At 50.4% G+C, this 22,997-nt stretch overlaps 1 protein-coding gene across 2 annotated transcripts in view; it reads left to right on the top strand.

The window, feature by feature from the left end:
- Window positions 1–1,340: 1,340 nt before the first annotated feature.
- ftsj1 (FtsJ RNA 2'-O-methyltransferase 1) overlaps window positions 1,341–22,997 on the top strand; it is a 26,681-nt gene continuing 5,024 nt past the window's right edge. The window contains exons 1-8 of one of the 2 annotated variants that reach the window (XM_072246935.1): window positions 1,341–1,510; window positions 2,426–2,559; window positions 11,497–11,566; window positions 15,485–15,587; window positions 16,565–16,643; window positions 17,870–17,922; window positions 19,702–19,755; window positions 20,632–20,734. In XM_072246935.1, coding sequence (XP_072103036.1) covers window positions 2,439–2,559; window positions 11,497–11,566; window positions 15,485–15,587; window positions 16,565–16,643; window positions 17,870–17,922; window positions 19,702–19,755; window positions 20,632–20,734 — 583 coding nt within the window. In that variant the 5' untranslated portion in view covers window positions 1,341–1,510; window positions 2,426–2,438. Of the gene's footprint in view, window positions 1,523–2,425; window positions 2,560–11,496; window positions 11,567–15,484; window positions 15,588–16,564; window positions 16,644–17,869; window positions 17,923–19,701; window positions 19,756–20,631; window positions 20,735–22,997 lie in introns of both variants that reach the window. The other variant, XM_072246934.1, reaches the window with a different exon arrangement.

Raw genomic sequence — 22,997 nt, 5'->3', positions numbered from 1 at the left:
TTTCTCTTTGGGATGTATATATCCTGTGCCTTCTGAATTGCTTCCAGAAATTCCATCCATTGCTGCTCTGCTCTTATCCCTGCCATTGTTCTTTTCCAATCAATTCTGGCCAACTCCTCTCTCTCATGCAATGTACATACTTTTCCTTTTTCTTCTTGATTAAATTCATCACCTCTCTGGACATCCAAGTTTCTCTCATCTTTCCATCCCTCTCCTTCTTTCTAAGGGGAACATTCCTTTCCTGTACTCTGTGCAATTGACTTTTAAACACCCTCCACAATTCTGATGTGGACTTGCTACGAAAAAAGGTGCTCCCAATGAACACTTCTTAGTTCCTGCCAACTGACCTTGTAACTTACCCTACTGCAATTTAAAATTCTCCCACAAGGACCTATCCTAATCCTTAAGGATATCTATCTTTATCTGTAGTTACCCTGAAAGTTCAGGATTTGTGGTCACTATTCCCCTGTAGACAGCATCCTAACATGCTACATCACTGATCAATACAGAAACTGCACTGCAGAGGACAAGAAGGCTCTATATCAGGTAGTCAAAACTGTCCAATGCATCACTGGCACCAGCCTACTCATCATCAAGGAGATATATATATATATATATAGATAGATAGATACATACATACATACACACACACACAGAATGAAATGAGCCAGTAACATCATGACCCCTCCCACCCTGCTCATGGACTGACTGTTTGTCCCACTCCCATCAGGGAGACTACATAGCATTCACACCAGGATGATCAGATTGAAAGACAGTTCCTCTCCCCAAGCAGTAAGGTTGATCAACACCTCCACCCACTAAGCCGCACCTCCCACCACCACTACTTCATTATTTCTTGATAGTCACTGTTTGTACAGGCACTTCTGAGTCTATTGTCACTTTATGCATATTCAATCAACCTATCTTATGTATTTATAGTAGTTAGTGTATATTTTATTTTTATTATTTTTGTGCTGTATTTGATCTAGAGTAACTATTATTTCGTTTACTAGTATCCTGGAAATGACATGAAACGATAAACATGAATCTTGAATTAATCCCCTTCAGTACTGGCAGTGGGACTGCGCCCTTGGTCTATAGCTACTCCCTCTTCACCACCCTCAGTACAACACATACAACATGCTGGACAACACATACAACATGCTGGAGGAACTCGGCAGGAAAGGCAGCACCTAGACAAATGAATGAACAGTCAGTGATACTGCACCATTACTGTATAACAGCACTGCCGCTCGCTGGTCACAAGCGGTACTGCAGCTCCACGCCACAGTGCCTCGGCAGGCCCCGCTGTGCCAGATGTGGTCCTGCGGACCGGGGGCTCCGGCGGAGGATCGATTTTCACCTCGGAACATCGACTAAATCCAACGTGTTGTCGACCGAAAATTATAATGGCGGCGCTGCACGGGGAGCGGTTTTCGGCTGAGGGTCGTGTCGGGAGGCTCAGGCACAGTGTGGACAGCTGCTGCTTGGGGTCCTTCCGTGCTGGCCGGTGATGCAGGAGGTGGTGGTGGAGGGGAAAGAGATGGCGAGGGAGGGGAGGCTGACAGGGAGGGAGGGAGGGGACGAGGAGGGGGAGGCTGACAAGGAGGGAGGGAGGGGACGAGGAGGGGGAGGCTGACAGGGAGGGAGGGGACGAGGAGGGGGAGGCTGACAGGGAGGGAGGGAGGGGACGAAGAGGGGGAGGCTGACAAGGAGGGAGGGAGGGGACGAGGAGGGGGAGGCTGACAAGGAGGGAGGGAGGGGACGAGGAGGGGGAGGCTGACAGGGAGGGAGGGGACGAGGAGGGGGAGGCTGACAGGGAGGGAGGGAGGGGACGAAGAGGGGGAGGCTGACAAGGAGGGAGGGAGGGGACGAGGAGGGCGAGGCTGACAGGGAGGGAGGGGACGAGGAGGGGGAGGCTGACAGGGAGGGAGGGAGGGGACGAGGAGGGGGAGGCTGACAGGGAGGGAGGGAGGGGACGAGGAGGGGGAGGCTGACAGGGAGGGAGGGAGGGGACGAGGAGGGGGAGGCTGACAGGGAGGGAGGGAGGGGACGAGGAAGGGGAGGCTGACAGGGAGGGAGGGGATGAGGAAGGGGAGGCTGACAGGGAGGGAGGGGACGAGGAGGGAGAGGCTGACGGAGGGAGGGGACGAGGAAGGGGAGGCTGACGGAGGGAGGGGACAAGGAAGGGGTTTGGGGTTGAGGGTGAAGAGGGACAATTGTGGCGGGGGTAGGGATTGGAGGGGAAAGGGAGAAGGGTTCTGGGAGAGACGGGTTGAGGGAAAGAAAGTGAAGGAAGCTTCCACAATCTGCCTGAGGGCTTCAGTCCCAGACTGGGGTAGTGCCAGTCAGGGAGGGCCCCAAGGAGAGGGGGACTGAGTCTTACAGTCGGCTCCACCTGACCAGAGTGCTCCTTGTCCCTCAGCTGACAACGGAGAATGGGGCGTTCTTCCAAGGATAAGAGGGACATCTACTACCGCATCGCCAAGCAGGAAGGCTGGCGCGCACGCAGTGCCTTCAAGCTCCTGCAGCTCGATGAGGAGTACGCTCTCTTTGAAGGTATGGTCCGTCTCACCTTCCAGCTGCCTCTCCCTCCCCAGAGACTGCCCAAACCGCCGAGACTTCCCGGCCGTTTTCTTCAGATATCGAAACAGAGCACAATGCAGGTCCCAGAGCCAGCGCTGCTGATTTGCACCCTTGGTGACCAATTAACCTGCTGACCGTACGTCTTTGAATTGTGGGGGTGGGGGGGAACCCTCGCAATTGTGGGGAAAACATACAAGCTCCTTATAGACAGAGCGGGAGTCCAGGCGCTGTAAAACGTTACACTGACCACGCTGCTCCAATGTTTAGTTTGGGTTTCGGTTGTTACATCTATTAGCGTCTTATTTATTATTATTTTTTGCATTAGTATAGTTTGTCAGTCTTTGTAGTTTTTCCCTGATTCTGATGTATATCTTTGTTCTACGATGAATGTCTGCAGGGAAATGAATCTCAGGGTGGTGTGTCTAAGCATCAAACACAAAAGGCTGGAGGAACTCAGCAGGCCAGGCAGTGTCTAGAGAGAGTGACCCAGAGAGTGGTGGATATATGGAATGCTCTGCCCCAGAAGGCTGTGGAGGCCAAGTCTCCGGATGCTTTCAAGAAAGAGATGGATAGAGCTCTTAAAGATAGTGGAATCAAAGGTTATGGGGACGGGGCAGGAAGTGGATACTGATAGTGGATGATCAGCCATGATCACAGTGAATGGCGGTGCTGGCTCGAAGGGCCGAATGGCCTACTACTGCACCTATTGTCTATACAGAAACATAGAAAACATACAGCACAATGCAGGCCCTTCGGCCCACAAAGCTGTGCCGACCATGTCCCCACCTTAGAACTACCTAGGCTCTACCCATAGCCCTCTATTTTTCTGAGCTCCATGTACCCATCCAGGAGTCTCTTATAAGACCCTATGTATCCGCTTCCACCACTGCCGCTGGCAGCCCATTCCACGCACTCACCACTCTCTGTATAAAAAAACTTTCCCCTGACATCTCTTCTGTACCTACTTCCAAGCACCTTAAAACTGTGCCCTCTCCTGCTAGCCATTTCAGCCCAGGGAAAAGCCTCTGACTATCCACACAATCAATGCCTCTCATCATCTTATACACCTCTATCAGGTCACCTCTCATCCTCCGTCACTCCAAGGAGAAAAGGCCAAGTTCACTCAACCTATTCTCATAAGGCATGCTCCCCAATCCAGGCAACATCCTTGTAAATCTCCTCTGAGAAGAGTCGATGTTTCGGGCCGAGACCCTTCATCAGAACTGGAGAAAAAATGATGAGGAGTCCGAGTTAGAAGGCGGGGGGGAATAAAGAGCCGGGAAGTTGAATGATGAAAGAGATACAGGGCTGGAGAAGGGGGAATCTGATAGGATAACATACAGGGAGGAACTTTGAACTTTTTATTTCCCGATTTCCCTGTTTTCCTGCCTGTGCAAAACTGGGGGACATCAGCTAAACTTCCGTTTCTTGGCAGCCACCTGCCACTTTTATCTCCCTTTTCCCCTAGTCACCGGTGGCTGAATTCTCCCAGTCGTGGAACACCCGGCTTTAATCCGAGCAGGAGGCTACTTGTCCAGGCTGCCTTGAAGTTACTGCGTTTCGTGGAGTGAGAGGTGAGGGGGGCGCTGGGCAGCACGGTGGCGTAGTGGTCAGCACAGCACTTTACAGTACCGCCAACCTGGGTTCATTTCCCCTGACTGTGTGGGTTTCTTCCTACAGCCCAAAGTCATACCGGTTCGTAGGTTAATTTGTCATTGCAAATTGTCCCGTGGTTAGGCTAGGAATTAAATCAGGGGATTGCTGGGAGGACTTAACTTAAAGGGCTGGAAGGGCCTATTGCATGCTGTATTATTCAATCGATAAATAAGTAAGACACGCTTGTTTGTTTCAGACAGGGTACTGAGTATAAGAGTTGGGACTTTAGAGACACAGGGCTTGGAAGTAGGTACAGAGGAGATGTCGGGTAAGTGTTTTACGCAGAGGGGTGAGTGTGTGGAAGGAGCTGTGGGCAACGGTGGTGGAGGCGGATACAATAGGGTCTTTTAAGAGACTCCTAGATAGGTACATGGAGCTCAGAAAAATAGAGGGCTGTGAGTAAGCCTAGATAATTTCTAAGGTAAGGACATGTTCACCACAGCTTTGTGGGTCGAAGGGCCTGTATTGTGCTTTAGGTTTTCTGTGTTTCTATGACATTGGTGAGACCTCACTTGGAGCACTGTGCACGGTTCTAGTCACCCAGATGTAGGAAGGATCTCATCAAACTGGAGTAGTGGGTGGGGGGGGAGTGCGGCGGGAAAGATCCACCAGGGTGTTGTGGGGATTCTAAAGACTGGGACTCTTTTCCTTTGAGCACCCAGGGAACCTTATAGAGGATTGTAAAATCACAAGGGAAACGGATAGGGGAGAAAGCCTCGAACAACACACACAAAACGCTGGAGGAACTTGGCAGGTCAGGCAGCGTCTATGGAGGGGAATAAACAGTCGCTGTTTTGGGCCGAAACCCTTCCTCGGGAACGGGAAAGGAAGCCAGAATATGAAGGTCACATCTCATCCTCCTTCGCCCCAAAGGGAAAGTCCCAGTTCACTCAACCTATCTTCCAAGACCTGCTCTCTAATCCAGGCAGCATCCTGCTGGATCTCCTCTGCACCCTCTCTAATCCAGGCAGCATCCTGGTGGATCTCCTCTGCACCCTCTCTAATCCAGGCAGTGTCCTGGTAGATTTCCTGTGCACCCCCTCTAATCCAGGCAGCATCCTGGTGAATCTCCTCTGCACCCTCTCTAATCCAGGCATCATCCTGGTAAATCTCTTCTGCACCCTCTCTAATCCAGGCAGCGTGCGGGTAAATCTCCTCTGCACCCTCTCTAATCCAGGCATCATTCTGGTAAATCGCTTCTGCACCCTCTCTAATCCAGGCAGCATCCTGGTGGATCTCCTCTGCACCCTCTCTAATCCAGGCAGCGTGCTGGTAGATCTCCTCTGCACCCTCTCTAATCCAGGCAGCATCCTGGTGGATCTCCTCTGCACCCTCTCTAATCCAGGCAGCGTGCTGGTAGATCTCCTCTGCACCCTCTCTAATCCAGGCAGCATCCTGGTAGATCTCCTCTGCACCCTCTCTAATCCAGGCAGCATCCTGGTAGATCTCCTCTGCACCCTCTCTAATCCAGGCAGCATCCTGGTGGATCTCCTCTGCACCCTCTCTAATCCAGGCAGCATCCTGGTGGATCTCCTCTGCACCCTCTCTAATCCAGGCAGCATCCTGGTGGATCTCCTCTGCACCCTCTCTAATCCAGGCAGCATCCTGGTGGATCTCCTCTGCACCCTCTCTAATCCAGGCAGCGTGCTGGTGGATCTCCTCTGCACCCTCTCTAATCCAGGCAGCGTGCTGGTGGATCTCCTCTGCACCCTCTCTAATCCAGGCAGCGTGCTGGTGGATCTCCTCTGCACCCTCTCTAATCCAGGCAGCGTGCTGGTGGATCTCCTCTGCACCCTCTCTAATCCAGGCAGCGTGCTGGTGGATCTCCTCTGCACCCTCTCTAAAGCATCCACCGCCTTCCTGTAATGATGTCACCAGACCTGAGCACAGTGCTTCAGGTGAGGAGGGAGTAACTGAGAAATTTGATGAAGGCGGGGAGGCAGAAGTTGTCTACCTAGACTTGTGTAAGACTGCTGATGAAAGTCCTACACAAGACCGGAAGACATAAAAATTTGATTGTGGCTGATTTCCCTCTCAACCCCATTTTCCTGCCTCCTCCTCATAACCTTTGATGCCCTGACTGTTAAAGAATCCATCAACCTCTGCCTTAAATACACCCGACTTGGCCTCCACAGCCGTCTGTGGCAATGAATTCCACAGATTCACCACCCTCTGGCTAAAGAAATTCCTCCTCGTCTCTGTTCTAAATGGACATCCTTCTATTCTGTGCCTTCTGCTCCTAGATTTTGTTTTTTAAAAAGTAGTGAGGTAGTGTTCATGGGCTCAATGGACTATCAGGTGGCGGAGGGGAAGAAGCTGTTCCTGAATCACTGGGTGTGTATCTCCTCCCTGATGGTAGCAATGAGAAGAGGGCATGTCCTGGGTGATGGGGGTCTTTAAACATGTCTTCCGCCTTTTTGAGGCATCGCTGCTTGAAGATGTCCTGGACACCACAGAGGCCAGTGCCCATGATGGAGCTGGCTAAGTTTACAACTCTGCAGCTTCTTTTGATCCTGTGCAGTAGAGCGCCCCCCCTATCCGCATACCAGACGGTGATGCAGCTCGTCAGAATGCTCTCCACAGTACTTTTTTGTGCGCCATACGCTGCCAGAGCCTGGGCGACCACTTTTTTTCACGTAGTTGTCTTGTAGGAAAGATTCTGTGAGTGGTCGCCCACGTCCTTCTCACAGCGCGTTTTTTTTTACGAGGCCCAGCTGCGAGCTCGACACTCGACACTCAACCCGGCCTGGGAGCGGCCCGACTGGGTGCAAACTCGGGAACCTTCACTCCAGTGTCCGGCGCTGATGTCACTGCGCCACCACCTGGCCTCTCCACAGTACATCTGTAGAAATACGAGTGTTTTAGGTGACAAACCATATCTCCTCAGACTCCGAATGAAATATAGCCGCTGTTGTGCCTTGTTTGTAACTGCATCGGTATGTTGGGTGCAGGAGAGATCCTCAGAGATGTTGACACCCAGGAACTTGAAGCTGCTCACTCTCTCCACTGCTGACCCCTCTGTGAGGACTGCTGTGTGTTCCCTCGTCTTGCCGTTTCTTTGTTCCTGGGTGTCAATATCTCTGAGGATCTAACCTGGACCCAACATATCGATGTAGTTATAAAGAAGGCAACACGGCAGCTACATTTCATGAGGAGTTTGAAGAGATTTGGTTATCACCTAAGACACTCAAAAACTTCTTCAGATGTACCGTGGAGAGCATTCTGCTAGGCTGCATCGCTGTCTGGTGTTGGGCCTGGGCTACTGCACAGGAACTCATGAAGCCACAGAAAGTTGTAAAATTAGTCAGCTCCATCATGGGTACTAGCGTCCGTAGTATCCAAGACACCTTCAAGGAGCAGCGCCTCAGAAAGGTGACATCTTTTATTAAAGACCCCTATCACCCAAGACATGCCCTGTTCTCTTTGTTAACATCAGGAAGGAGGTACAGGAGCCTGAAGTCACGCACTCAGCGACTCAGGAAAAGCTTCTTCCGATTCCTAAATGGACATTGAACCCATGAACATGACCTCACTTGTATTATTTCTGATTTTGCACTTTTTTAATTTAACTATGTAATATACATATATATGCTTACTATAATTGATTTACTTGTTTTTTTCTATGTTATCATGTACTGTATTGTACTACTGCCGATAAGTTAACAAACTTCGTGATATATCGGAGGTTGAAAGGTTCACCTTCTTATCAAAGTGTACAACACTGAAATTCTTCAATTCTCTGGATAGCTGTGAAACCAAGAAAGAAAAGAAAGGCCGATGATCGTCACCCCCAAATCCCACCTCCCTGAAAAAAAACAAACAAAATGAAACAGGCACATTGACACCCAAAACCCTCAGTTGGTTTTCATAGATCTGTAATCACACTGCACCGAAACAGGCCCTTTGGCCCCACCTTTCCATGCTGACTCTGTTGTCCCATCTGCCTGCATTTGGCTGTCTCCCTCTCCTGTCCGTGCAGTTAATAAGATGCCTCTTAAATGTTACTGGTGTCCCGCCTCAGCCACCATTTCTGGCAGCTCGCTCCCAATGCATGAAGAGGCTGGCCCGATGTCCCTTTGAAAGTCTCACCTCTGATCTTAAACATATGCCTAAACCCTCTTGTTCTTAACACCCCCTCCCTGCGGGAAAAGAAGGTGCTTTCAAATTGATTCTGCCCCTCACGATCTTCCTAACCTCTATCACAGTGGTTCCCAGCCCATGGACCAACATCAAAAAGCAACGTGTCCGTGTTGGGAACCCCTGGGACCAGCACATGAAGACAGGAACAGCCCCTTTAGGTTGGCCATTTCCACCAAACACTTCTCTAGGTGTACGGTGTTAACCATCCAATCTGGTTGCATCACGGAAACACCAATGTCTGGAGATGGGAAAGTGTCCAAAGAGTGGTCACCCACCACAGAAACATCCACTGGAAAGCAGCATCCCCACCGTCTGGCCCACCTTCTCACATAAGTATTATCATCAGGAAGGAGCTACAGGAGCCTTCGGATCTACACCGTTAGGTTCAGGAACAGTTATTACCCTACAACCATCCGGCTCCTGAACTGGCATGGGTAACTTCACTCACCTCAATAATAAACTCATTCCCAGTTTTATTTATTTGCGCAAGTTCTTTGTCAGTCTTAGTTTCTGTATATTTTTTTCATAAATTCTGTTGTATTTCTTTATTTTCCTGTAACTGTGATGAAGAAAATGAATCTTAAAGTAGTTGGTATCCGTCTGTCTCGAAGGACAATGGGTGATGATCATCATCACACGCCTGGGCAGAAGGTATGGAGATCCTGAGATGCCCAGTCGTCCAGATCCTCCTCCCGACCTCACCAGTGTGGTCCAAAGGAAAGCTTCTGAAGCAATACATTTGGCACCAGCTTGGATACAGGAGCTGCTGGAAGGATGTTCAATGACGTCCGGCCGCCTTAGGGGCTCCGCTCCGGATTTGCTGTCTGGGTTTACTCCTTTTCTCCCGGGGCTGCCCACAGGGCAGTGCGGCTATCCACCCATAGCTGGGGATCTGGTTCACGAGCACCAGGGTGTGTCCAGGCACCTGTGGGCCGCGTGCCACGTGTGCAGAGGCCAGACCTCCTCCGCCTCCTCTGTAGTTCAGCCCAAGTCTGAAAGGAGTTCAGTTTCCGTGTGTCACCAGCGAGGAGGCGCTACGTGAGGCTTGCTGTTGGGAGAGGCTATGTACTGGCAGGGAGAGACTTACATATTCAGCTCGTCTTTTCGCTGTTTGTGATCTGCTGCTGTAGCCCATCCACTTTAAGGTTCGACGTGTTGCGATTTGAGTTATTGTCACCTTGAGCTGGTGTGGCCATTCTCCTCTGACCTCTCTCATTAATGAGTTATTTTCGCCCGCAGAATTGCCACTCACTGGATTTTTTTTTTGTTTGTTTCTCGCACCATTCTCTGTGCACTCTACAGAGACTTCTGTCTGAAAAACCCAGATCTGAGCTACTCAAACCACCCCATCTGGCACCAATAATCACTCCTCGGGCAAAGGTCACATTTCTTCCCCGGTCTGGTGTTTGGTCTGGACGGCATCTGAACCTCTTGACCGTGTCTGCATGCTCTCCTGCATTGAGTTGCTGCCACATGATTGGCTGATTAGAAATTTGCATTAATGAGCAGGTGTAGCTCATAAAACAGCCCCTGAGTGTGGACGTAACCTGATGATAGACTTTACTCTGAGTTTGACTTTAGCAGCCTTGCGCCGTAAGCTCAGGTTTACAAAATTGTCCCTACTGCTCTTGAACGGGACGACAAAGTGGGCAGTGAATGGACGGACGTTTTCTCCCCGCAGGTTGGGCGAGACTGGAACTGGAGATCATAGGTTCAGGGTGAAAGGTGAAACATTTAATGGGAGTCTGAACACTTGCTCAATAATTTTTCCCTCTCTTTTTGCACTAATTTAATTTATTTTTAATACATACTGCCATTTATAGTTTTTATCACTATTGCATTGTAATGCTGCCACAGAAGAGCAGATTTTACAATATATGCCGGTGACGTTAAACCTGATTGCAATTTTAAAACTTCTTCACGCGAACGGGGTGCGAGTGTGGAACGAGCAGAAGTGGCGGATGCAGGTTCAGTTGTAACATTTACCCAAAGTTTTGGATGGGAGAGATGTGGAAGGTGATGGTCCAGCTGGCACCGAACTGATGGGCCAGATGGCCTGTTTCTGAGCTGTAGTGAACACACATCTGAGGAAAGACATTCTTGCCATAGAGGGAGTACAAAGAAGGTTCACCAGATTGATTCCTGGGATGGCAGGACTTTCATATGATGAAAGACTGGATCGACTAGGCTTATACTCTCTGGAATTTAGAAGATTGAGGGGGGATCTTAATTGAAACATATAAAATTCTAAAGGGATTGGACAGGCTAGATGCAGGAAGGTTGTTCCTGATGTTGGGGAAATCAAGAATGAGGGGTCACAGTTTGCGGATAAAGGGGAAGCCTTTTAGGACCGAGATGAGGAAAAACTTCACACAGAGAGTGGTGAATCTGTGGAATTCTCTGCCACAGGAAACAGTTGAGGCCAGTTCATTGCCTATATTTAAGAGGGAGTTGGATATGGCCCTTGTGGCTAAAGGGATCAGGGGGTATGGAGAGAAGGCAGGTACAGGGTTCTGAGTTGGATGATCAGCCATGATCATACTGAATGGCGGTGCAGGCTTGAAGGGCCAAATGGTCTACTCTTGCACCTATTTTCTATGTTTCTAATGTAGAGCGTTACAGCAAAGTGCTGCCCCTCCAATTTCAACCTGACACAAAGCCTCAGCATTACATCCTCTTCTCATCCACTTATCCCTCTGCGATAGATTCCATCTGGCTCTGGGAACCTATCTACCCTAATGTGTTTCTAACTTGTCTCCTTCCTGTCAAGAGCTGTCCAGACACTCCTGGTTGAGCCATTCCACACAGACGCCAGGATCGGGGGCAGGACGACATCACAGATTCAAAGAAAGAAAAAGATTCGCTTTATTTGTCATGTGTGCGTGGAAACGTGGTGGAATGCGTTATTTTCGTCAAATCAAATTATGCTGGTGGCAGCCCACCAGCGGTGCCACGCTTCCGGCGCTACCGTGGTGTGCCTGCAACTCTCTAAACCTAACCCGGACATCTTCAGAATGTGGGTGGAAACCGGAGCATCTGGAGGCTGTAGATCTGTGTTACTAATGGTATATCCCCCTCCTCTCTCCCCCCCACACCCCCACCACCCATTCACAGGTGTCTGCAAGGCAGTAGATCTGTGTGCTGCGCCTGGTAGCTGGAGTCAAGTCCTGAGCCGCAAACTCAAGTAAGTATTCTTCGGAATGTTCAGCAGGACAGGGCCCTTGGCCCAAATTGCTGTCGTCATCGCCTTCTCAAACCCATCACCCCTATCGGGCACAGATCACCAACAGCAGCTCACCAGAGTCCTCTGCCCTGGGCCAGCAGAAGGCTGATCGGCCTCGTGGCTCCTGCTTTCTCCCCATGACCTCCTACGTCTCTAGGAGAAGGTGCTTCCTCTCCCAGGGATGAGGTCTTTCGAGCTTCTGTAGCTCTGGGGTTTTACAGATGCGGTTGCTACCCCCATGCCCAACCCTCCTCCTTTCGCATTGGACCGTCCGTGGCAGAGTTCCATGATGTTGGAACTAATTATACTAGTAATTAAGCACGTAACTAAACTAATCCCTTCTCCGTTCTCGGCACACAAAAATTAGCTTTATTTGTCACTTCTGTTTTGTAACTTCAAAACGTTAAACTAATTCACATGAAGACACGACAGTCCAAAATGTAAGTCTTAACGCCGTCTGTAAGCGAGGCGCACACGCATCACATGGTAGCGTGAAGATGCATACAATTCATGTATTTATGCATCTAACCTGTAATGAATTATTTAAATAAACAATGCTTAATCAACCAATATATACACACAAGATTACTCAAATATTAAATACACAACATGGACATCGAATCACACAGTGAAATACGTCCTTGTGCCAATGACCAACGCAGTCCGATGATTGTGCTGGGCGCAGCTCACAAGTGTTGCCAATATATCATGCCCACAACTTACTAACCCTAACCCTTCACCTTTTGGACTGTGGTTGGAAACCCTCGAGGTCACAGGGAGACTGTACAAACACCGTACCGACAGTGGGAAACCCACAGGGTCACAGGGAGACTACAAACTCCTTACAGACAGTGACAGGAATTGAACCGGGGTCGATGGTTGCTGGCGCTGTAAAGCATTAGGGCCACCCTGCCGCAGCACCGCCTAAACTAGCTTCTCTCCCTCTGCAATCAAAGATTCAAAGTAGGTTTATTGTCAAAGTGTGTATGCAGTATACGACCCTGAAATTTGTCATCTTCACAGACAGACACAAAACAAATAAAACCATGGAGCCAATCCATTCAAAGAGAAAAAAACATCAAACCCCTTCCCCTCCCCCAGGAGCAAAAAAAATTGCACAAACGGCAACAAGACAAAGAGTAAAAACACAGAATATGAAGCACAGAAATCAAAAGGCATATTTCAGTACAGTTCAACTCAGTGTTCATTATCTACAGGGTAATCTCTCCATTCTCTGCACATCATGGGCCTATCTAAGAGCCTTTGAAATGCCTCTGTCGTATCTGTCTCCACCTCCACCCCAGCACCCACCATTCTCTGTGTAAAGAACTTATCCCTCACACCTCCATTGAAATTATCCCCCCCCCCCCCCACCACCACCTCCTCTGGTGTTAGACATTTCAACCCCGGGAGAAAGATACTGTCTACTCTCTCTATACCTCTTATAAACCTCTATCAGATCTCCACTCAGCCTCTGCCGCTCCAGGAGAAACAATCCAAGTTTGTCCAGCCTCTCGTTATAACATGCAGGCCGCATCCTGATGAACTTCTTCTGCACCCTTTCCAAAGCCTCGACCTCCTGCCTACAATGGGGGACCCATTCATTTTTCTTTTCTCTGAAGGGGTTGGTTCCACCGTTAGGGTTAGAACTGTATGCAATACTCTAGACGTGGGCTAGGTAGGGTTTTATAAAGTCACATGTTTTCGTGATTTTTCAACTCAATGCCCCCAATTAATAAATGCAAGCATAGCATACGCCTTCTTTACCGTACGGTGGGGGAGATTAGGACAAAACGGCACAGCATCAGATGAGGAATTCCTTTAGCCAGAGAATGGTGAATTTGTGGAATTCATTGTCACAAACAGCTGCAGAGGTCAAGTCACCCAGTAAATTTAAAGTGAAGGTTGGAAGGTTCCTGATTAGTAAGGGCCTCAAAGGTTACGGAGAGGAAACATAAATCAGCCATGATGGAATGGTGGGGTAGCGGGATATGTAGGGTAAGGCACTCCGTTCCTCTGCTAGCTGAAGGTCACCCTTGGGCAAGGTGTGGCACCTGCTTAGCCCCCAATCAGGGTCATGTGAAACCACAGGGGCAGGTGGTGGATGGTCGTATGAGCAGCCGGTGCAGATCACAAGTCCTGGTTGTGCAACCACTGACGCCAGGCAGACAATCTCTGAAGAGTATTGATAATGGCTGGGGTCACCCATCTTGTAAAGACACTGCCCAGAGAAGGGAATGGCAAACCACTTCTGTAGAAAAATTTGCCGAGAACAATCTTGGTCATGGAAAGACCGTGATTGTCCAAGTCAAACAACACAGCACATAATGAAAAAACAAAACAGTCAATCTTTCTAGAGCGGAAGTGTCTGGTACTGGTGGACGTTTGAGAGGGCTGGATGTTTAAAGGAGACGTGTGCAGTTAGTTTTACGGGGAGAGGTAGGTGCCTGGGGTACAGGTTGCTGGGGAAGGTGATAGACACAATTACAAAGGGTTGTTAACCCATGAATATGAAGGGGACAGAGGGATATGGATGATGTACGGGCAGATGGGAGACGCATGAGAAACTGCTGTGGCTGCAGTCTGTGAAAAAGCAAACTGCTGGAAGAACTCGGCGGGGTCAGGTAGTGGACAGTCAGCATTAAGGGTCGTGACTCTTTGACTGAAAGATAGAGGGGTGGGGTTGATAGCTGGTATAAAGAGATGGAGAGGAAGGCGTAAACACAAGAGATTCTGCAGATGTTGGAAATCTTGGAACAACACAGCGCTGGAAGAACTCAGCAGGTCAGGCAGCATCTGTGGAAGGGAACTAAACAGTGAACATTTCAGGCTGAGACCCTTCATCAAGACTGGAAAGGAAGGGAAGTAGAGCCTGAATAAGAGGTGATAGGTGAGGGGGAGGGGGATGAAGTGAGAAACTGGGAGGTGACAGGTGGAGGAGGTAAAGGACGTAAAAACTATCTGATAAGGGAGTACAGCGGACTGTGGGAGGAGAGGAGCCAGAGGGAGGTGATGGGCAGGTGAAGAGAAGAAAAGGGAGGGGTTGAGAGGGGAACCAGAGTGGGAAGTGAAAAAGTAGGTTGGGGGAGAGAAACTACTGGAAGTTAGAGAAATCAGTGTTCATGCAGTCAGGCTGCAGGCTACCCATGTGAGGTGTTGCTCCTCCAGCCTGAGTATGGCCTCATTGTGGCAATAGAGGAGGCCATGGACTGACATGTTGGAATGGGAATATGGATTGTTATAAAAATGGATGGCCATCAAGAGATCCAGCCTTTTGTGGCAGAGTGAGGGAGCTTGACAAAGCAGTCCTGCGATCTGGCCTGGATGGTGGATGCTGGTTTCCTGTGGCAGTGCCCCTGGTGGGTGTGCTCAGTGCTGGGGAGGGCCCAGGCCTTTTCTGTGATGCACGAGGTTGGTGGCTGGGATGGGCACGTACTGTAGACTTCCCTGATCGTGGGTATTGGTGTTTCCGTACCAGTCCATGGTGCAACCAGTCAGGACACTCTCCACTGTGCATCAATAGAAGATTGTCAAAGTTTCAGATGATATGCCGAATCTACACAAACTGTTAAGTGGAGGCACTGTTCTGCCTTCTTTGTGATGGTACTGGTCTGAGAACAGATCCTCTGATCCGATAAAGCCAAGGAATTGAACTAGTAATACTCTCTTTTTGCAAAAAAACAAATTTCAAGACATATTGTATTTCAGTGATGTCAACCCCACACTTCATTGCAGCCATTGGCCACCAGGTGGCTCTCTAGCCCAGAATATCCTCCACCTCTACCAACAGAAGGTAAACCCCATGATGAATTTACAAGGGAAAACACCAAACCCTATGCCGGCTTGAATGAAAGCCCCTGTATTTGTTCTTGCCCACAGAGGGAAGAGTGGAGATGGTCTGGATACCAAAATCGTCGCTGTAGATCTCCAGGCAATGGCCCCTCTCCCTGGTGTCATCCAGATCCAGGGAGACATCACTAAGGTAACGTTCCAGAGCTCGTTTTGGGCCCCTTACAGAAGAAAGGATGGGCTGGCACTGCAGAAGGGCTTCAGGAGAATAATCCTGGGAATGAAAGGGTTAACATATGAGGATCATTTGATGGCTCTGGGCCTGTACTCGCTGGAGTTTAGAATAATAAGGTGGGGATCTCATTGAAAGCTATGGTTTGGCACAGACTAGATGTGCTCTACTTTTCTATGACTCTATATATAGAGACCATAGAGAGCTCAGTGGCATGGTGTCATGACAACAACCTTCCCTTTCAGGTCAACAAAAGAGCTGGTCATTGACTTCAGGAGAGGGAGGTGGGCTGCACGCACTCTTGTCTACATTCACGGTATTGAGGTTGAGAGCTTCGAGTCCCGAGGAGTGAACATCACCAATGGCCTAATTCTGCTCCCCTATCTCAGGGGCTCTCCAGCCCTGGGGAAAAGACCCTGTCTATGGCCCGCATTACTTTTTCTACAAGGTCACCCTGCAGCCGTGAGCCTGTCCAATATCTCCTTACATCTAATGTGCTCCATTCCAGGCAACATCCTGGTGAATCTCTTCTGCGCTCACTCTATTGCAACCCTTTCTGTGGTGTGGAGACCAAAAACTGTCCCATGGTAGTGACATCGAGGGCTTTAAAAATAGATATTGCAGCCGGCCTTAATCTGGCTGAGCTTGACCAAATGGACAGCATTGAGCGAACGAATGTGCTTTCTTTTAGGATTAAAGTGAATGATCATTGACTGTCCGTGTCTCTCCAGGGATGTTGGTTGGCCTGCTGAGATTCTCTAGAAGGTGGTGTCTTGCTAGAGATTCCAATATCTGTGGTCATTTGTGTCTCTTATGACTGAAGGTTAGAAGTCCGAGACTATACATTTGAGGGGAAAGACAGGAAAACTACTCTGCAGAGCCCCCTGGTGTCAGTAGTGATGAATGACAGACATGCCATGGCTGCTTGTTCCTTGTAGGTCTCCACTGCCCAGGAAATCATCAGGCATTTCGAGGGAGAGGCTGCGGATCTGGTGGTTTGCGACGGAGCCCCAGACGGTACGTTTCCAGCTCCTCTGTCAAGGGTGGCTGTTCCGTGCTTGCTGGGACGGGTGCCAGTGTGGAGAGTAGGTGTTCAGTGTGAATATAGCCGGACCCGATGGTGAATGAGCTGTCCTCTCACTCTCTCCCTTCCATATTTTCTCCACCTAACTCCCACTCTCCCTCCCTCTCACAGTCACACACACCATGAGATTCCTAAAAAGTGCTGCCTCGGCCCTCAGAGTGTGTGATACGACAGTGTGGAGGGAGCTTCGCTCTGTGTCTGACCCCGGGAGTGTGTGGTGGGACGGTGTGGAGGGAGCTTCACTCTGTGTCTGACCCCGGGAGTGTGTGATGGGATGGTGTGGAGGGAGCTTCACTCTGTGTCTGACCCCGGGAGTGTGTGATGGGACGGTGTGGAGGGAGTTTCACTCTGTGTCTGACCCCGGGAGTGTGTGATGGGACGGTGTGGAGGGAGATTCACTCTGACCCCGGGAGTGTGTGATGGGACGGTGTGGAGGGAGCTTCACTCTGTGTCTGACCCCGGGAGTGTGTGATGGGACAGTGTGGAGGGAGCTTCACTCTGTGTCTGACCCCGGGAGTGTGTGATGGGACGGTGCGAAGGGAGCTTCACTCTGTGTCTGACCCCAGGAGTGTGTGATGGGACGGTGCGGAGGGAGTTTCACTCTGTGTCTGACCCCGGGGGTGTGTGATGGGACAGTGCGGAGGGAGCTTCACTCTGTGTCTGACCCCGGGAGTGTGTGATGGGACGGTGCGGAGGGAGCTTCACTCTGTGTCTGACCCCGGGAGTGTGTGATGGGACGGTGCGGAGGGAGTTTCACTCTGTGTCTGACCCCGGGGGTGTGTGATGGGACGGTGCGGAGGGAGCTTCACTCTGTGTCTGACCCCGGGAGTGTGTGATGGGACTGTGTGGAGGGAGTTTCACTCTGTGTCTGACCCCGGGAGTGTGTGATGGGACGGTGTGGAGGGAGCTTCACTCTGTGTCTGACCCCAGGGGTGTGTGATGGGACGGTGTGGAGGGAGCTTCACTCTGTGTCTGACCCCGGGAGTGTGTGATGGGACTGTGTGGAGGGAGTTTCACTCTGTGTCTGACCCCGGGAGTGTGTGATGGGACGGTGTGGAGGGAGCTTCACTCTGTGTCTGACCCCGGGAGTGTGTGATGGGACTGTGTGGATTGGTCTTTGGAATGACCCATCCCAAGTGTTGCCCTCTTTCTTTTGCAGTCACTGGTCTTCATGACATTGACGAATACATCCAGGCTCAGCTTCTGCTTGCGGTGAGTCTGCCGGCCGGCATTTAACAGTTCTCAGCACAGAGACGGTCCGGGGCTTTGATTTTCTCTACCGAACACCCAGGACCTTTAACCAAATGTACTGGAGCATCTCCACAGTTTGACTCTGTTTGAACTGTTCCAGGTCTATAGTGCACTGCCAAATTGTTTTGAAGAAATTGTCCTCCTAGTCCAGAGGAAGTGTGAGTTGTCTTCAAAATAGAAGATAGCACTTCACGGGCCTTCCAGCCCACAATGTTGTACCGATCTTTTAACCCACTCCAAGATCAACCAAACTCTTCCCTCCTACATAGCCCTCCATTTTTCCATCGCCCACCTGCCTAAGAATCTCCCTCCGTCACCACCCCTGGCAACATGTTCCACCATGCACCTCACTCTCTGTGTTTAAAAAAAAACCTATTGTACCTCTGCCATCCCCTTATACCTTCCTCCAATCCCCTTAAAATTAATCCCTCTCATATTATCCATTTCCAACCTGAGGAAAAGTCTCTGTCTATCCACTCAATTGATGCTTCTTAGCATCTTGTACACCTCTATCAAGTTACCTCTCATTCTCCTTCACTCCAGAGAGGAAAGCCTTGCTCTTTAATTCAGGCTGAATCCTAGTAAATCTGCTCTGCACCCTCTCTAAAGCTTCCACATCCTTCCTATAATGAGGCGACCAGAACAGAACACAATTCTCCAGTGTGATCTAAGCAGGGTTTTATAGAGCTGCAACTCTTGAACTCAATCCCTGGACTATCAAAGGCCAGCACACCTACACCTTCGTAACCGTTCTATCAAGTTGTGCGGCAGCTTGAGGCCAAGATCTCTCTGGCCCTCCACCACGTTGAGAACCCTACCTTGGTTTATGTGAATGATGAGAAGGCCACGTTAGTCAGTGAGTACACAGGCCAGCTATCTTGAATTTGTGTTCGTTGTCAGATGCAGGGATGCAATAAAAACTTACTTGCAGCAGCATTGCAGCCATGCTGCATCAGGTTAGCACCACAGGGTACCCAAAATTGCAAAGAGCCAATGAATTCAGTGATGAAAGGCGGAGAAAAGCAATATTGCAAAATTCATTCTCAAGGAAACCACGAGAAATAACAGTTGGAAAAACAAAGGTCCGTTGTGGTACCAAGTGGTCACAGTGTTGCTGGACTGAGGTGGTGATCAGGGTTGTGCCAAGTTGGTTCAAGAACCAAATGATAGAAGAGAAGTGGCTGGTCCTGAACCTGGTGGGATGGGACTTCAGGGTCCTGTACCTACTGCCTGATGGGAACTGTGAGAAGATGGCTTGGCCCAGAAGGTGGGGATGGTGAATGAATTGTCCTCTAGGCCACAGAAACTGTGTGAAGTAGAACGGAGCGCAGTGCAGATGATGCACGTCGTCTTTTCGAGGCAGGGCCTCCTGTAGATACGATGATGGTGGGGAGGGATGTGCACGTGACGTATTGGGCTGAGTCCATCACTCTCCGCCGCTCCTGACATTCCTGCAGATTCAAATTCCCAAACCAAACTGTGAGGCCGTCAGTGGTACATCAGATTAGATCAGGGTTCCCAACCACTGACCCCTACCATTAACCGAGGGGTTTGTGGACCCCAGGGTGGAAACCCCTGGATTAGATGAGCCAGAAGCTACTACAGCTCAGGGGGAGCAGCCATGTTGGGATTAGGGGAATGATTAGCTATTAAACTGTGTAATTAATTCTCCGGGTGGTTGGGGCAAATTGCTGGGATATCCTCTGCTTGGCTTACCTCTCAATCTTGCCCTTTTTCCAGGCCTTAAACATCACCACTCACGTGCTGAAACCCGGAGGGACCTTTGTGGCAAAGGTAGGCGTCTGTCAGATCCTACCCATGTGTGCATCCTCCCTCTCCACAGCACATCCGTCTTCACCATCTCTCACTCTCCACCCTGCTCCCATTTAGCCCCCCCCACCATTCCTTCTGCAGTGCTCCCTCCCCACTATCCACCTGCCTCTCACTCCGTTCACTCACCCCCCCCACTACCCCTCCCTCCCTACTGTCTGTCCACCTGCCTCTCACTCCGTTCACTCACCCCGCCCCACTACCCCTCCCTCCCTACTGTCTGTCCACCTGCCTCTCACTCCGTTCACTCACCCTGCCCCAGTACCCCTCCCTCCCCACTGTCTGTCCACCCCCCTCTCGCTCCGTTCACTCACCCTGCCCCACTACCCCCCCTCCCCACCGTCTGTCCACCCCCCTCTCGCTCCGTTCACTCACCCTGCCCCACTACCCCTCCCTCCCCACTATCCACCCCCCTCTCGCTCTGTTCACTCACCCTGCCCCACTACCCCTCCCTCCCCACTGTCCACCCCCCCCCCTCGCTCCGTTCACTCACCCTGCCCCACTACCCCTCCTCCCCACTATCCACCCCCCTCTCGCTCCGTTCACTCACCCCGGCCCGCTACCCCTCCCTCCGCACCCTTTCTAGCGCTCCATCGTGCCCCTTCCCCTCCACTGCACCCTCCCCCCGCATTGCTCACACTCTGCCGTACTCTCCCTCCCACACCACCCCTGCTGTGGTGCTCCCACCCTACCCACCGACCTGCTCTCTCCCTCCTGGGGCATCCCTTCCTTTCACTGCCCCCTCCCATGGCACTACCCCCCCCCCCCCCCCAGCACGCCTCCCGCAGCTCTCGCCCTCCTGGTCTTCTCACCCTCTCCTTTACAATCCCCACCCCACAGATCTTCCGCGGGAAGGACGTCACCCTCCTGTACTCCCAGCTCCGCCTGTTCTTCAGCGACGTCACCTGTGCCAAACCGCGGAGCAGCCGCAACTCGAGCATTGGTGAGAGCTGGAATTTCTCACCCCGCACTCCCCCCGCCACCACTCCGCGATGATCACCGCCAGTGCAGATCACGGTCCCGTCATTCCTCCCTCCTGCTGGGGTACAAATCCCCTCTCCCCAGACCCTTGCAAACAACTGTGGGGGGAGGAGGTAGAATCATGGGGTCACACAGCATGGGAACAGGCCATTCGGCCCAATGGCCCATGCTGACCAAGGTCCCCTTCTAAAACCATAAGACATAGAAGCTGAACTTGCTCCGCCTTTCCATCATGGCTGATTTATTATCCCTCTCAACCCCATCCTCCTGCCTTCTCCCCGTAACCTTTGGCACACTGCCTGATCGTGAACCTCTGTTTTATATATACCCAGCAGCTTGCCCTTCACAATCACCTGTGGCAATGAATTCCATAGAATCACCACCCACTGGCTGAGTAAATTCCTCCTCATCTCTGTTCTAAAGGGACGTCCCTTTATTCTGAGACTGTCCTCTGCTCCTAGACTCCCTCGCTATATGAAACACCCTCTCCATGTCCACTTTCTCCAGACCTTTTAACATTTGATAGGTTTCAATGAGATGCACCTCATTCTTCTAAACTCCAGCAAGTACAGGCCCAGAGCCACCAAATGCTCCACACACATTAACACTCTTACTCCCAGAAGCATTCGTGTGAACCTCCTCTGGATCCTCTCCAGCACATCATTTCTTAGGTAAAAAGCCCTAAACTGCTCGCAATACTCCGTGCAGTCTGACCAGGCCCTTATAAAACCTCAGCATCACATCGTCTCTTTTATGTTCTAGTCCTTTTGAAATTAATGCCTTCCTCACCTCCGGCTCAACCTGCAAGTTAACCTCTGGGGAATCCTGCACAAGGACTCCCAAGTCCCTTTGCACCTCCGATTTTTGAATTTACTCCCCATTTAGAATCTGGTCTGCCTTTACTCCTTCTACCAAAGCGCATGACCATACACTTCCTGATACTATATTCCATGCTTGTCCCATTTGCCCGTGTCACTCAACTTTCCTGTCCATGTTCCCATCCAAGTATCTTTCAGTACCTGCTTCAACCCCTTCCTCTGCAGTTTGTCCCATATCCTTACCAGCCTCTGGGTGAAAAGCATAGAAAGAGTGCCCACTTTATTAGATACCTCCCGATAGAGTGGCCACTGAGTGTACGTTTGTTATCTGCTGAAGCTGATCGTTATTTGAGGTCCTGTCTGGCCATTCTCCTCTGACCTCTCTTATTAATGAGGTGCTTTTGCCCACGGAACTGCCACTCTGTGGAATTTTTCCCCCCGTTTTTCATACCATTCTCTGTAAACTCTTGAGACTGATGTGTGTGGAAATCCCAGCAGATCAGCAGTTTCTGAGATACTCAAATCACCCCGTCTGGCACCACAAATCGTTCCATGGTGAAAGTCACTTCGATCACATTTCTTCCCCCATTCTGATGTTTGCCCTGAACAACAAGTGAACCTCTTGACCATGTTTGCATGCTTTTATGCATTGAGTTGCTGCCACATGATTGGCTGATTAGATATTTGTGTTGCTGTACATGTGTACCTCAAAGTGGCCAGTGAAGGTATAACTGTACGGCACAGTACAGGCCCTTCAACCCATGTTGTGCTGTCCCAAATAAAACCTACTCCATGATCAATCCAACCCTTCCCTCCCACATAGCCCTCCGTTTCCTATCATCCATCTGCCTAGGTAAAAGTATCTTAAATGTTCCTAATGTATCTGCCCTCTACCACCATCCCTAGCAACGCATTCTATGCACACACCACTCTGAGTAAACTAAAACCTTCCTCCAACATCCCCCCTCTACTTTCTTCCAATCATCTCAAACGGATGTGCTCTGGAACTGGCCATTTCTGCCCTGTGAAAAATTCTCTGGCTGTCCTCTTATCACCTTGTACACCTCTATCAAGTCGTCCGTCACTTCAGGGAGAAAAGCCTGTCGCTCAGCCAATCATTGTGTGCTAATCCAGGCAGCGTCCTGGTAAATCTCCTCCACACCCTCTCTAAAGCTTCCACATCCGTCCTATAACGAGGCGACCAGAACTGAACAGAATTCTCCGAGTGTGGTCTAACCGGGGGTTTATAGAGCTGCAATATTACCTCAGGGCTCTTCAACTCAGTCCCTCAACTAATAATGTGTTCTTAACCACTCGATATGGAACAGTTTGCGTTCCAACGCCTTCATTCTATTCGGACACCCAGCCAACGGGACCCCCCCCCCCAAACCGGCATCTGGATTTCAA

The sequence above is a fragment of the Mobula birostris genome, chromosome 29 (genome assembly GCF_030028105.1).
Source record: "Mobula birostris isolate sMobBir1 chromosome 29, sMobBir1.hap1, whole genome shotgun sequence".
Classification (NCBI taxonomy): Eukaryota; Metazoa; Chordata; class Chondrichthyes; order Myliobatiformes; family Myliobatidae; genus Mobula; species Mobula birostris.
Note: the sequence above shows the minus strand (reverse complement) of the source record. Positions and strands in the feature narration are given on the sequence as shown.